At 43.1% G+C, this 16084-nt stretch overlaps 1 protein-coding gene across 3 annotated transcripts in view; it reads left to right on the top strand.

Annotated features, from left to right (window-relative positions):
- The window catches only part of aars1 (alanyl-tRNA synthetase 1), a 97948-nt gene that overhangs the window by 24829 nt on the left and 57035 nt on the right, over positions 1 to 16084 (top strand). For all 3 annotated transcript variants that reach the window (XR_009516219.1, XM_059992495.1, XM_059992497.1), the window contains exons 7-9: positions 3993 to 4138; positions 7179 to 7287; positions 14337 to 14487. Coding sequence is in view for 2 of the 3 variants with exons in the window: in XM_059992495.1 (XP_059848478.1) it covers positions 3993 to 4138; positions 7179 to 7287; positions 14337 to 14487 (406 nt within the window). In the remaining variant the exon portion in view is untranslated. The remainder of the gene's footprint in view (positions 1 to 3992; positions 4139 to 7178; positions 7288 to 14336; positions 14488 to 16084) is intronic.

The following is a 16084-nucleotide window of genomic DNA, read 5'->3' as shown; positions in this document are numbered from 1 at the left end:
TCTCATATCAATGTTCCAATGATAAGAATTAACCTATAAAATAGCCAGATCCAAGTGGTGTGACACCTGCTACTGAAAGCTAACAAGTTTCTGATAGCAGAATTGGCATTTTACTTCAAAACTTCTCGGCTTTTCACTTCAAAACACATGATTATATAAGATCTCAATATTGTAAGCAGTATCTAGAAATGAGCCATCTTCAATGGGATCTTAGCATTAAATATATCTCCCTTGTCCTCCACTCTCCACTTCCTAAAAGGATGGCCGACTCTGTGACTCCCTTGTCCATTTGTCCTTCCCAACTGATCTTGAACCCAGGCTCCTTACCTTTGTTTTCCAGTCCTGATGAAGAGTCTCTGCTTGAAATCTTGACTGTTTATTCCTCTCCACAGATGCTGCCTGATCTGCTGAGTTTCTCCAGCATTTCGTGTGTGTTGCTGTGGATTTCCAGCAACTGCAGAATCTCTTGTATTTTAGAAATGAACTTTCTTTATTCCTTCATAAAAAAAATGGCAACAGTAAACTGGTTTTTGTGTTGAATTCTTCCTCCTAATACATAACTGAATTTGCAGATATCATTACTTAAAGGAGGTCAACATGAAGTGAGAAGTTCACTACATTTAACCAACAGTTTCTCTGTTGACTTATTTTGAAGTAAAACATGCTGTACTTGAACACCATCCTCCATTTTGTAACAATTATATGAGACCGATTTGTGTAAATGGAATTTACTGGAGGTAATTGTGGTGCCATGGTAGCTTAGTGGTTAGCACAACACTATGACATCTGGAGCATTGGAGTTGAAGTTCAATCCCAGCATCCTCTGTAAGTGTCTTTGTACATCCTCCCCTTTGAATGCGTGTCTTTTCTCCGGGTCCTCCCACAGTCCAAAGAGGTACAGGTTTCCCCGACTATTCGAAGTTAGAGCGTTCCTATGAAATGGTTCGTAAGCTGGAATGTCGTAAAATGAAGAAGCAATTACCATTTATTTATATGGGAAAATTTGTGAGCGTTCACAGACCCAAAAAATAACCTACCAAATCAAACCAAATAACACATAAAACCTAAAATAACAGTAACATATAGTAAAAGTAGGAATGATCTGATAAATACACAGCCTATATAATGTAGGAATACTTTTCTGCAATTATTGCAGCACTGTCCACCACAGTGAAAATCTCATGCAAGTGCTCTCGGCAGCACTCACAGCAAAAACACACGGCGCAAGCTCTCCCAGCAGAAATACACGGCGCAAGCGCTCCCGGCAGAAATACACGGCGCAAGCGCTCCCGGCAGAAATACACGGCGCAAGCTCTCCCAGCAGAAACACACGGCGCAAGCTCTCCCAGCAGAAATACACGGCGCAAGCGCTCCCGGCAGAAATACACGGCGCAAGCGCTCCCGGCAGAAGTACTCTTTACAGTAACGTTTAAGCTATGAAGCTGCCAAATCGTACCAAATAACACATAAAAATACACAGCCTATATAAAGTAGAAATAATGTACGTCCAGTGTAGTTTCTCTTACCGGAATCGGGAAGACAGTGAGCACACTGATGATGGTGTGTTAGGCTGAGTTGTCGGAGGTTGGGGTGGTGGGACACTGGGGTGTCATCAGCGTCATCAGTTTCCATCAGGGCAGGCAGGTCATTTTCTTCTATGTCTGCCTGCCTCGATGTTGAAGGTTGAAGTTCGTCGTCTGCTTTGGCTGATGTGGAAGGCTTGAAAAACGACAGTATGCTTGACTGCTTAGCCTTGCGCATTTTTCTGTCATACAGTTCTTTGTAAGCACTCAAACCATCCTGCAAATATGCCCTAAACCTACGTAGCCTTTTAAAATTAAAGTCATCTTTTTCTGCAATCATTGCAGAGTTGTCAATCGCAGTGAAAATCTCACGCAATTGCTTCCTGTTCAGTTCCTGGATGTCTTCACTTTCGGGCTGTTTGGTTTTAATTGTTAACCTTTCCTCTTCATCTGTCAGTTCTTGGTCGTGGGATGCCATTACCTCTTCAACATGATCTTCATCAGCTTCCACAAACCCTCAGCCAAACTCACTATGTCCTTACTTCGTTCACCACGATCGAAATGCTTAATTATGTCTAGTTTTACACTAAATGTAAAACCCTTACACGCTCTTTTAAGCTTTTCCGATACATTAGAACTCATCTTGCTAACAGATGCACAAAATAAATCGACATAAAGCACAGATGCTCACAGGCACGTGTTTAAGCAAAGAATGCAGTTCCGGGGGAGTAGGTTGACTGCTCGGCGCGTGCACTGCACTGCCTTTTTTCGTAACAGTGAAAACACCTTCTGTTAGTGAAAACAGGTAACTAATGTTGGTCTTTCGTAACAGTGAGGTGTTGTAAAGCGAATGTTTGAAAAACAGGGTACAGCTAACCGGGTAGATTAATTGGTCATTGTAAATTGTTCTGACATTAGATTAAGGTTAAATCAGGGTTGCTGGGCAGTGTGGATCGAATTCTGTCAGCTGTCACAGTGATGTCCTGTAGATAGTCCCAAAACTACTTCTTTTACTACTTTCAAATGTGGTTCGACTACTTAGCTGTCTGTAATTGGAACCTGTGATTTACATTATGATGGTGTACTTTTGGATCAATTGAGCCATCTGGTGCTTCGCTGTCTTTGAGGAAGCTCAGTGAAGTTTGAAGCAGAGTGTGCGCCCTGGAAGCCTGGAGACAGAGTGTGAGCCTATAATCAATTCCATTGTTTTTCTCCAATTGAGGCAGACAGACATACTTTATTGATCCCAAGGGAAATTGGGTTTCATTACATTGAGGGTGCAAGTCCATGATCGACTCTATTGTTTCTCTCCAATTGAGGTGTTGAGGGTGCAAGTCCATGATCGACTTTATTGTTTCTCTCCAATTGAGGTGTTGAGGGTGCAAGTCCATGATCGACTCTATTGTTTCTCTCCAATTGAGGTGTTGAGGGTGCAAGCCCATGATCGATTCTATTGTTTCTCTCCAATTGAGGTGTTGAGGGTGCAAGCCCATGATCGATTCTATTGTTTTCTCCAGTTGAGGTGTTGAGGGTGCAGGTCCATGATTGACTCTATTGTTTCTCTCCAATTGAGGTGTTGAGGGTGCAAGCCCATGATCGATTCTATTGTTTTCTCCAGTTGAGGTGTTGAGGGTGCAAATCCATGATTGACTCTATTGTTTCTCTCCAATTGAGGTGTTGAGGGTGCAAGCCCATGATCAATTCCATTGCTTCTCTCCAACTGAGGTGTCAAGCAAGGTTGAAGTTGACAAGGATAGGCAAGTGTTTGGCGCCATCTGCCTGCTTTTGACCAGTCTTCCTCTCCCTCTCATTAGCTGCTGTTGTAGGAAAGTGCAGGAGTCTTGGGATCCATGTTGCAAGCATCAATTGGAGAGGCTCTGGACTCATTTTGGCAGACTTTGGGATTCATGTTGCATGTTTTCCTGGATTCTGCTTACTTTTTTTTGCTGATTTTGTGTCTTTGGATTGGGATGATCGATGCGGTCCAGGGTGCTTCAGCAAAGAATACTTTGCCCTGTACCTACAATGGCCTAGTGGCACAATACTGAACTGAATACTACTGGACTCCTGGTTTGATGGTTGCCTGCTTGCTTTTTGCTGTTTGTGCAATTTATTACTTTTTCGTGTGTTGGGTGTTTGATTTTTTCATGAATGGGTTCCACGGTGTTTCTTTGTTTCGTGACTGCCTGTGGATGACAAATTTCAGACCTCTCAGGTTAATTGTTATCACTGGAATATTGTTATCTCTAGTCTGAGTATGAGACAACCACAACTATTTTTCCTTTGTTGACCTGACGACGCTCCATTCTTGTAACACTCAATAAAACGATCCAGTGCATCCCTTGCTCTTATGATGTTTGTAAGGTGGTTGGGTGAAGTAGCAAAAACACTGTATGGTGCTATTCTGATGCCCCCTTTTCATGCAATTATATTGTTGTGTTAATTTCTAGTTTACTTGTGTATTCCTAGGGAACTGGTGTCAGGCCATATACAGGGAAGGTGGGAACTGAAGATATTGATGGAATTGACATGGCATACAGAGTGCTGGCAGATCATGCACGGACGATAACAATTGCACTGTCTGATGGAGGCAGACCAGATAATACTGGTAGAGGGTAAGTTGGAAAGTAACAGAAATCACGCTGGTTTGTGGAGGATCATTAAGTTTTAAGTTTAACTGTCATTCAACCAAACACCTAAATACAGTCCAAGGTGCAAAACAAAGAACCAACAGTCACACACAACACGTATAACACACATAATTATGATGGCAGAAACTGTTCATAATAATATGGCCCAAGCCCCTTTGGCTGAATATTGTCCTTGAGCCACATTTCTGCAAGAACCCACAGCAGTTCCACATATCGCATAGTGCAGGCACAGATGAACACAATCTAGGTTGTCTTCCACTGAGCAACAGCTACGTGGGGAGGAGGGTGGGGGGAGCCATTTCCCAAACCAGCACAGAACCCAGCCACACACAGCCAGCTCTGAGTGGTGAGGACAATAATTACACCTTTGGTTGGACTGAAAGAGGCGCTGTGTTTGAGTATGCTGCCACCTCACCAGTTTCCAGTGATTGTTGCTTTCAGAATGTAAATAGGCAGATCAGGGTATTAATGAAGTGAAGGGATGTGGGGATAGGACAGAGAAGGTCATTCATGATCCTGCTGACTGGCACGGGTTTGAAGGGCTGACTAGGCTCATATGTTCTTTGCAGTGTTTTGAGTTTTTATATTAAATATCCATTATTGCAGCAATCCTCAGCGGAGAAGAAATCCTATTTACTCTTAAGCAAACATCCTTGGTCTTGGAAGCTATCAGCTATTCATGGAGAAAGAGATGCAATGTCTGTTTCAGGTCAATGACGTTTCGCCACAGCTAGAACTGGTTAGCAATAAGCAGTTAGAACCAGATAAGAAAGGAACAGCAGGAAATGAACTGAAGTGGGAGATGTATGAGAGTACACAGGCAACAGTGCTTCAGTGGCAAAAATAATATTGCAAACTGAAAAGGAATAAAAAAATGAAATTTAATGTAACAGAGGATAGGCCCAATGACAGACAAGAGAAAATCTGCAGATGCTGGAACACATACAAAATGCTGAAGGAACTCAGCAGGCCAAGCTACAGCTATGAAAAAGAGTATCGTCGACATTTTGGGCAGGACTGGAGGGAAAAAAAAGCTGAGGAGTAGATTTGAAAGGTGAGGAGTAGATTTGAAAGGTGGGGGAGTGAGGGGAATATAGGTGAGACCTGAAAGTGGGGGATGAAGTAAAGAGCTGCGAAGTTGATTGGTGAAAGAGACAGAAGTCCATGGGAGAAAGAACATGGGGGAGGAGCACCAGAGGGGGGCGATGGGCGGGCAAGGAGATAAGGTGAGAGAGGGAAAAGGGGATGGGAAATGCAGGAGAGGGGGAGTGGGGGGATTACTCAAAGTTTGGGAAATCAATGTTCTTGCCATCAGCTGGAGGCTACCCAAACAGAATATAAAGTGGTGTTCCTCAACCTAGGTGTCAAGTCACTTTTTATTGTCATTTCGACCATAACTGCTGGTACAGTACACAGTAAAAACGAGACATTGTTTTTCAGGACCATGGTGCTACATGAAACAATACAAAAACTACACTGAACTACATATAACAACACTAAAACTACAGTAGACTACAGACCTACCCAGGACTGCATAAAGTGCACAAAACAGTGCAGGCATTACAATAAATAATAAACAAGACAATAGGCACAGTAGGGGGCAGTAAGTTGGTGTCAGTCCAGGCCCTGGGTATTGAGGAGTCTGATGGCTTGGGGGAAGAAACTGTCATACAGTCTGGTTGTGAGAGCCCGAATGCTTCGGTGCCTTTTCCCAGACGGCAGGAGGGAGAAGAGTTTGTATGAGGGGTGCGTGGGGACCTTAATGCTGTTTGCTTTGCGGATGCAGCGTGTGGTGTGAATGTCCGTAATGGCAGGAAGAGAGGCCCCGATGATCTTCTCAGCTGACTTCACTATCCGCTGCAGGGTCCTGCGATCCGAGATGGTGCAGTTTCTGAACCTGGCAGTGATGCAGCTGCTCAGGATGCTCTCAATACAACCCCTGTAGAATGTGATGAGGATGGGGGGTGGGAGATGGACTTTCCTCAGCCTTCACAGAAAGTAGCGACACTGCTTGGTGTGGCCTCATCACAACAGTGGAGGAGGCCATGGATGGACATACTGGAGTGGGAAATGGAATTAACACGGGTGGCCACTGGGAGATCCCGCTTTTTCTAGCAGATAGAGTGTAGGTGCTTGGCAAAGTGATCTCCCAATCTCTGTTGGGTCTCGCCGATATACCAGAGGCCGTACCAGGAACACCAGATACAGTAGATGACCCCAATACACTCACAGGTACACCTGGAAGGACTGCTTAGGGCCCTGAAGGGTAGTGAAGGAGGAGCTGTTGAAGCAGGTGTAGCACTTGCTCCACTTGCAAGAGTAAGTGCAAGGAGAGAGATCTGTGGGGAGGGAGGAAATGGTCACAGTGTATTGCAGAAAGCTGGAAATTGCCCAGGTGAGGGGCTCTTGTGGATCATGAATATGACTAGGCCAGCTTACCCCTTTTCCTTCCCTTCCCCCTCCCCCAACTCTCATGACCTACTCATCACCTCCCTCTGATTCCCTATCCCTTCCCTCTGTTCTATGGCCACTGTCCCCTCCTCTCTGATTCCTCATCCTTCCACACTTTGAAGGGGGGCTGCCAGGCAGCTTGTACTCCCTCCCCTCCCCTCATTTTATTCTGGCCTCTCTTCCCTTCTAGTCCCAGCCCAAATTATTTATTTCTCTCCATAGCTGTTGCCTGACCTACTGAGCTCCTCGGTGTGTGTTGCGTGTGTCATTGTACCAGCAGCACCAGAAAAAAGGTTGTTATTTGCTGTTTCTGTATGTCACTCCTTTTTTAAACATCTGAAATACTAACAAAGCACCTTTAATTTATGATACATTTTGAGACCATTATCATTACACATTATAAGCAATATTAGGTTGGTGCGAAATGATTTGTCAGAGTTGTCTTTTGCTTATTATAAAAACTTAAACACAATGAATTGGACAGTAAAGCTTTCAGTGTGATTCTGGTCATAGTAACAGTGATTTGGTACCACTAACAACTACTTCTACCCAGGTATGTTTTGAGGCGGATTTTACGAAGAGCAGTGCGATACTCCCATGAAAAGTTGAATGCATCAAAGGGATTCTTTGCATCTCTGGTTGACGTGGTGGTAGAATCTTTGGTATGTACATCATTGGTTATTGTGGTTGTATGAGTGTTGATCACATTAAAAAAAGTGATGTCCTTCTCTATATGATCCAGTGACATTTGTTTAGATGTGCTTGTCATGTTGAAAGCTGGTCTGATTTGTCTGTGACTTGTTGACTAGGCTCTTTCAGCCCCTGCCCTCTAATGGAAGGTATTTCCTTTAAGAGTTAGTAGTCTTAGGTAAAGAAAAAGAAAAAAGATCTACTGCCAAGTTCAAGTATCATCCTGAAACTGCTTTTATTGACCATGTACCTGGCCAATTACTGAAAACCTGTGCTGACCAACTAGCTAGAGTGCTCAAAGACATCTTCAACATCTGCCACAGCCTGAGGTCCCCACTTACTTCAAGAGGGCAGCAATGTACCAGTGTCCAAGTTGAGCAGGGTGAGCTGCCTCAATAGTTACCATATGGTAGAACTCACCTCTACTGTACTGAAATGCTTCAACAGATTAGTTATGGCTAGAATTAGCTCCTGCCTGAGTAGGGACCTGGAACCTTTGTATTGTGCCTACCACCTCAAGTCTACAGTGGGCACAATCTCATCGGCACCCAGACAACCAGAAAACATACAACAGGCAGCTGCTTACTGATTCCATCATTCTATCAGTACTAATCAACAGGCTTCAAAACCTGAACCTCTGTACCTCACTCTACAATTACATCCTTGACTCCCTTATTAGAAGGCTCTGTAACAGTCCCTTGGTAACAATCAACACAGGAGAACCTCAAGGATCAAGCTTGGCTCACTGTTGTGTGCTCATGACCATGTGGCTAAGCACAGCTCAACTGCCGTCTGTAAGCTTGTCAATGGCACCACTGTTGTTGGCAGACTCTCAGGTAGCAATGAAGAGGCCTGCTGGACCCAACACATTGATGCAATCGCAAAGAAGGCATGGCAGCAGTTCTGCTTTGTTAGGAGTTTGGAGAGATTCATTGTGTCACCAATCTCTTGCTTTGGAGAGAATTCTGACTATGCATCACTGGTATGGAGTCACCACTGCGCGGGATTGCAACGGGCTGCAGATGGTAATAGACTCAGCCAGCTCCACACAGGCACAATCAGGGTTATAGAACACTGTAGCACAGAACTGGATCCTTCAGCCCATCTAATCAATGCTGAACCATTAATCTGCCTAGTCTCATTGACCTGCACCGGACCATAGCCCTCCAAATCCCTCATCCATGAACCTATCCAAATATCTCTCAAATGTTGAAATTGCAACCATATCCACCACTTGTGTTGGTAGCTCATTCTACACTCTCACCACCCTCTGGGTGAAGAAGTTCCCCCTTATGTTCTCCTTAAACATTTCACCTTTCACCCTTAACCCATGACCTCTAGTTGTAGTCTTATCCAACCTTGGTGGAAAAAGCCCGCCTGCATTTACCCTACCTATACCCCTCATAATTTTGTACAATCAGATCTTTCCTCAATCTATGTTCTGGAAATAAAGTTCTAACCTGTTCAATCTTTCCCTCTTACTCAGCTCCTTGAGTCCCGGCAACATCCTTGTAAATTTTCTTTGCATTCTTTCAATCTTATTTACATCTTGCCTGTAGGTAATTGATCAAACCTGCATACAATACTCCAAAGGCAACACGAGTGAATCTGCAGATGCTGGAAATAAATAAAAACACAAAATGCTGGCAGAACTCAGCAGGCCAGACAGCATCTAAGGGAGGAGGTAGTGACGATGTTTCGGGCCTGATGAAGGGTTTCGGCCCGAAACATTGTCACTACCTCCTCCTATAGATGCTGTCTGGCCTGCTGAGTTCTGACAACATTTTGTGTTTTTACAATACTCCAAATTAGGCTTCACCAACATCTTGTACAATTTCAGCACAACGTCCCAACACCTGTACTCAGTACTCAATGATTTATGTAGGCCAACATGCCAAAAGCTTTCTTTACAACCCTAGCAGCCTGTGTCGCCACTTTCAAAGTGTCTGTATTCCCAGATCCCTCTGTTCTATCACACACCTCAGTACCCTACCCTGGTGAGTCGTCCCAAAGTGCAATATCTCACACTTGTCTGCATTAAATCCCATTAGCCATTTCTCAGTCCATTTTTCCAGCTGATCCAGATCCTCCTGATAGCTTTGATATCTTCTTCACTGTCCTCTACACTCCCTCCCCCCCCCCCAGATTTGCTAATTCAGTTTACCACATTGTCATCCAATTCGCTGATATAGATGACAAACATAAAAAGACCCAGCACCAATCCCTGCAGCACACTAATCACATGACTCCAGTCAGAAAGACAACCATCTACTACCATTCGGGCATATCTAATCTATTTTACTACCTCATCATGAATGCCAAGCGACTGAACCTCCTATGTGGGACCTTGTCAAAGGCTTTGCTAAAGTCTATGTTGACAGCATCCACTGCCTTGCCTTCATCAACTTTCCTGGTAACTTCTTCGAAAAACTCTATAAGATAGAAAAAGTATCTAGTGCTTTCCTACCCTATATAACATTGTCTATAAGTATAGACAAAAATTACCAAGGTGACTGTCCCTTATCAGTCCATGTCTATCCAAATACTCATACGGTCCCTTAGAATACCTTCCAATAACTTTCCCACCACTGATGCCAAGCTCACCTGTCTATAGTTCCCTGGTTAATTCTTAGAGCCCTTCTTAAACAACGTAACAATACAAGCTATCCTTCAATCCTCTGTCATCTTACCCATGGCTAAAGATGTTTTAAATATCTCTGCAATTTCTGCATTAGCCTGACACAGGGTCCAAGAGAACACCTTATCAGGTCCTGGGAATTTATCCACCCTAATATGCCTCAAGGCAGCAAACACCACCTCCAGTGTAATCTATATAGGGTCGCTGCTGTTTTGCCCCACTTTCATAAACTCTTTGTCAGTTTCCTGAGTAAATACCGATGCAAAAAATCCATTTAAGATCTCCCCTGTCTCTTTTGGCTCCTTGTCTAGATAACTGCATTGATCTTTCAGAGGACCAAATTTATCCCTTGCTGTCCTTTTGCTCTTAATATATCTGTAGAAACCCCAAGGATTCCCCTTCACCTTGTGTGTTTGCTAACATCTTCATCTGCTCCCTGCTTCAGTCTAAGATCCCCTCGTGTTTTAAGAAGGCAACGATAATCCTGGTGCTGAAGAAAAGCAAGGTGGCATGCCTGAATGACTACCGACCTGTGGCTCTAACATCAATTGCTATGAAGTGCTTCGAGCGATTGGTTATGGCACACCTCAACCATAACCTACTGGTCAACTTCAACGCTTTGCAATTCACCTACCGGAGCAACAGGTCAACGGCAGACTCCATCTCTCTAGCACTACATTCCTCCTTAGAACACCTGGGGAATAAAGACGCACATGTAAGGCTCCTTTTCATTGACTACAGCTCTGCCTTTAATACCATCGTTCCAAATAAACTGATTTCTAAGCTCTGGAACCTGGGTCTTAGCACTCAGATCTGCAGCTGGATCTTCAACTTCCTCACAGACAGATAGGGAACAAGCTCTCCTCTACAATCACTGGTGAACTACAAGCACCGGTGCCCCACAAGGCTGTGTACTCAGCCCCCTGCTGTACTCACTGTACACCCATGATTGTGTAGCCAAGTTTTCATCGAACTCAATATATAAGTTTGCTGATGACACCACAATTGTAGGCTCTATCTTGGGTAATGATGAGTCTGAGTACAGAGAGGAAATTAAGAACCTGGTGGCATGGTGCGAAGACAGTAACCTATCCCTCAACATCAGCAATATGAAGGAACTGTTTGACTTCAGAAGGAGTAGCGGACCACACAACCCCATCTACATCAGTAGTGCGCAGGTGGAACAGGTCAAAAGCTTTAAGTTCCTCGGGGTGAATATCACAAATGCCCTGACTTGGTCTAACCAAGCAGAGTCCACTGCCAAGAAGGCTCACTAGCGCCTTTACTTCCTGAGAAAGCTGAAGAAATTTGGCCTGTCCCCTAAAACCCTCACTAATTTTTATAGATGCACCGTAGAAAGCATTCTTCCAGGGTGCATCACAACCTGGTATGGAAGTTGTCCTGTCCAAGACCGGAAGAAGCTGCAGAAGATCGTGAACACAGCGCAGCACATCACACAAACCAATCTTCCATCCTTGGACTCACTTTACACTGCACGCTGTCAGAGCAGTGCTGCCAGGATAATCAAGGACATGACCCACCCAGCCAATACACTTTTTGTCCCTCTTCCCTCCGGAAGAAGGTTCAGGAGCTTGAAGATTCGTACGGCCAGATTTGGGAACAGCTTCTTTTCAACTGTGATAAGACTGCTGAATGGATCCTGACCCGGATCTGGGCCGTACCTTCCAAATATCTGGACCTGACTTGCACTACCTTACTTTGCCTTTTCTATTTTCTAATTATGATTTATAATTTAAATTTTTATTATATTTACTTTGATTTGTACTTCAGGGAGCGCGAAGCGCAGAATCAAATATCGCTGTGATGATTGTATGCTCTAGTATCAATTGTTTGGTGACAATAAAGTAAAGTATTAAAGTATTAGTGTTCTTACCTGCTAAAAACCTGCTATTCACCTCCTTTTTCTTAACCAGGGCCTCAATATCGCTCTTAAGTCAAGGATCCCTAAGTTGTTATCCAGTACGCTCAAAGTTACACTTTTGGAAGTCTTCCATTTGCCCAATACACCTTTGCCAGAAAACAACCTGTCTCAATCCAAACTTGCCAGATCCTTTCTGGAGACATCAAAATTAGCCTTTCTCCAATTTAGAATTTAAATCTGAGGACCAATATTATCCTTTTCCATGATGACTTTAAAACTAATGGTATTGTGATCACTGGATGCAAAGTGTTCCCCTACACAGACTTCTGTCTCCTGCCATCTTATTCCCTAATACAAAATCTAGTGTCACATTCTCTCTAACTGGGACTTGTATGTACTGATTAAGGAACCTTTCCTGAATACATTTGACAAATTTTCCCATTTTTCCCTTTTACAGTATGAGTCCTAGAGAATATGTGTTAAGTTAAAATCACCTGTTACCCTAACCTTGTGTTTTTGGCAATAGTCTGTAATTCCTCTACAAATTTGTTCCTTTAAATCCCACGGACTGTTAGGTGGTCTATAATGTAATCCCGTTGTTCTTCAGTTCTACCCATAAAGCACCACGAGACAAGTTCTCCAGTCTGACTGGACTGAGCACTGCCCTGGCAGTTTTCCTGACTCATAATGCCACCTTTCCCCCTTTAATCCCTCCTACTCTGTCACATCTAAAACAATGGACCCTGGGCACTGAGCTGCCAGTCCTTCCCTTCCGGCAACCGAGTCTTGCTAATGGCTGCAATGTCATAGTTCCATGTGAGACTACCTCGTTATTTGCACTGTTTTTTTATGTCATAGTAATTTTTAAGTCTTTGCACCAACATACCCTTTTAATTAAGTTTTACAGTTGTGTAGATTACCCATTGCTCTGAGCATGAAATTTTTACATGGCCTGAAAACTGCGTGGCATTTTCAATGTTTCTTTTGTAATTGGCATACTGTAAATATTTAGAATGAAATTGAAAAATCACTTTTGATTTTGTTTGTTAATTGAACGAAATACAATACAAAAAGAAAATCTTTCACATTTCATAAACTTTCTCTTGCCGTGTGCGTGGTAACAGAGTGTGCGCGGGAACATTCCGAGTTACTGCGTGGCTGCACACTCGTGCAGCTTCAGGTACTTTGCTCTGCATTGCTTCTGTGGAATAACAAAGTTCATGTCACATAACTCAGTGATAATCACCTTGATTTAAAAAATTAAATGTGGCTGATCGTGTACCATTTTCTTCTCCCTAAGCAACCTATTTACCATAGCATAAGAGATTCACTTCTAAATCTAAAGATATGTGTAAAAAATTTCAATTAAGTTTCCATAGGTATATTTAATGTCAGAGAAATGTACACAATATACATCCTGAAATTCTTTTTCTTCACAAACATCCATGAAAACTGAGTAGTGCCCCAAAGAATGAATGACAGTTAAATACTTGAACCCCAGACCCTGCCCAACTCTCCCCTCCCGCATATAAGCAACAGCAAAGCTATGATTCCCCCCTCCCCCAGCAGCAAAAGAGTATCGGCACCCCCCACCAAGCACTCGTGCAGCAAAGCATTAATAAAGACACAGACTTGCAGTACCCCAGAGTCTCTTTCTCTCCCTAATAAGGGAAAAAAAGGTGTCCCCATTTTACAGCATGAGGGGAGACATAACAAAGCAACTCGCTGATTTATGGTGTTAAAAATCTGTTGTGTCACTTTTTCAGAGCTCGGGTCTCTGGGCACACAACCAGCAGCCAGCTTGCTGCTTATACGATCTTCCATGTCTGCCCGCCTCTAGAGCCATGAAAAACTGGCACCCTGAAGGTGCACTAGTCTTCCAGACCGCATCCATGGCATATTGAAACGTGGCCTGCCATGAGGCCCCGAAAGCGGGTCCCATTTCCACAAAGAACCGAAGTCAGTGTAACTCCAGCTCATGGTCTTCAAAAGAACCTTGAAAAGGCAAAAAGGAGATAGCAAAGACAGAAATAGAGCTGTTTCTGAAGATGCCAGCAAAGGAGTTGCCGTCATCCTCCTCTGCTCTGCCCATTAATAGCATAACAAATGTTTAAAATGACAGGCATGAAGTTTATCCACCAGTGACTAGATATTAAATAACTGGATACAACCTGTTCACTCCTTTCTACCCAAAACACCCCTCAAACATATACATGGCCTTAAATTTTTTAAATGCACAGTTATTAAATGTATTAACAGATTTTGATACTGAACTGGAAATGATTCTTTTGATGCTTGTATTCCATGCATTCAGTGATTTTAAAATCACAAGATGCAGCTATGCAAACGAAGACTGCTGTCTGTTAGATCACACAGCAAAGAGCCATGGCACTTCGGTGTATTATTTAAGATGGATGGTTCTGATCTGTAAGAGCGTGGAACCACAGGCAGAAAATTAGCAAATTATGTGGACTGAGTATAGTTTATTATTTTATGTTTAGGGATATGCATTCCCAGAGCTAAAAAAAGATCCAGATACGTTGAAGGATATTATTAATGAAGAGGAGGAGCAGTTCTTGAAAACACTAAACAGGGGGAGGCGGATCCTTGAGCGGAAGATCCAGAGCTTGACTGACAATAAAATCATACCAGGTTAGTACAGAAACATTTATTGAACAACAGATTTAAAGCTTGTTCCTGAATTGTGAGTACTTCGGCTTTTCTCTTACTATGAAGCACATTGATGAAGGTAAAGCAATGGATGTGGTGTATATGGAATTTAGTAAAACAGTTGATAAGATTCCCATGGCAGGCTTATTCAGGAAATCAGGACATGGAATTCAAGGAAGCTTGACTGTGTGGATAGAGAATTGGCTTACTCATGGAAGGCAGTGGGTGCTTGTAAATGGAGCATATTCTTGCCTGAAGGTCAGTGACCAGTGGTATTCCACAGGGATATGATCTGGGAAGCCAGTTCTTTGTGATGTCTATAGATCCCTCAAAGTTGCTGTGCAATTTGACAGGATTGTTGAGAAGACATATGGTGTGTTGCCTTTGTTAGTCATGAAATTGAGTTCAAGAGCCAGGAGGTAATGATGCAGCTCTCTAAAATCCTGGTTGGGCCATGCTTGGAATATTGTATTCAGTTCTGGTTGCCTCAGTATAGGAAGGACGTGAAAGCTTTCGAGAGGGTGCAGAGTAGATTTAGTATGATGCTGCCTAGATTAGAGCACGTTTCTTATGAGGGTAGGTTGTGTGAGCTAGGGCTTTCTCTTTGGAGTGAAGGAGGATGAGAGGTGACTTGATAGAGGTGTGCAAGGTGATGAGAGACGTGAATCAAGTAAACAGCCAGAGACTTTTTCCCTGTGCAGCAGTCGCTAGTACAAGGGAACATGATTTTAAGGTGATTAGAGGGAAGTATGGGGAGGGGGTTATCAGAGGTAATTTTTTTCTTTAACGTATGGAATGCGCTGCCAGGGGTAGCAGTAGAGGCAGATACATTAGAAACTCAGATAGGCACATGGTAGAAAAATAGAGGACTATGTAGGAGGGAAGAGTTAAATGATCTTAGAGTAGGTTAAAAGATTGGCACATCGAGAGCTGAATGGCCTGTACTATGTTGTAGTATTCCATGTTTTATGAAGGTGCAATTCCATTACTTCTGAAGGCTCTGTCCCAGGCTCGAGCATTGAAATCCCCTATTGTTAACCCATCTTCCTACATTTAAGTAAAACTACTTATGAGTCAAGTTAATAGAATTAATATGATAGGAGTAATTCAAAAGGGTCAGTAACCAGACATCATTAATTTAAGGTATTGGCAGAAGTACGAGTGAAGAGATGAGAATTTTAATTGGTGCAGAATGTGCTAGTTAAAATGGTAGAGGATGGGAATTCACCAATTTTGATTGCTTTACTATGCTTACAGTTGCACAAGCCCCAACCTCTGGAATTACCTCCTTGCTCTTCTAGTTCTTACAGCAAAGATGCTTCTTTGAATCCCACTTGGAGCATTTGGTCACCTCTGCTGTTTTCTGGAGCAGCCCATTTTAAATTTTGTCTGACAAAGGTTCTGGGTGCATCATGCCACTTTAAAAAGCAGAATGAGGCCAAGTGATTTTTGTGGGCCAGCTGCTAATACTTGTAGAGCTACAGTAAGCCTAAGCATATCTTTCAGGTGGACAAATTACTGGGGACACTAAATCCAGTCATAGTATGAGAACATAATTAAGTTGAATTATAAATTGTTG

Source organism: Hypanus sabinus, chromosome 17, assembly GCF_030144855.1.
Source record: "Hypanus sabinus isolate sHypSab1 chromosome 17, sHypSab1.hap1, whole genome shotgun sequence".
NCBI lineage: Eukaryota > Metazoa > Chordata > Chondrichthyes > Myliobatiformes > Dasyatidae > Hypanus > Hypanus sabinus.
Note: the sequence above shows the minus strand (reverse complement) of the source record. Positions and strands in the feature narration are given on the sequence as shown.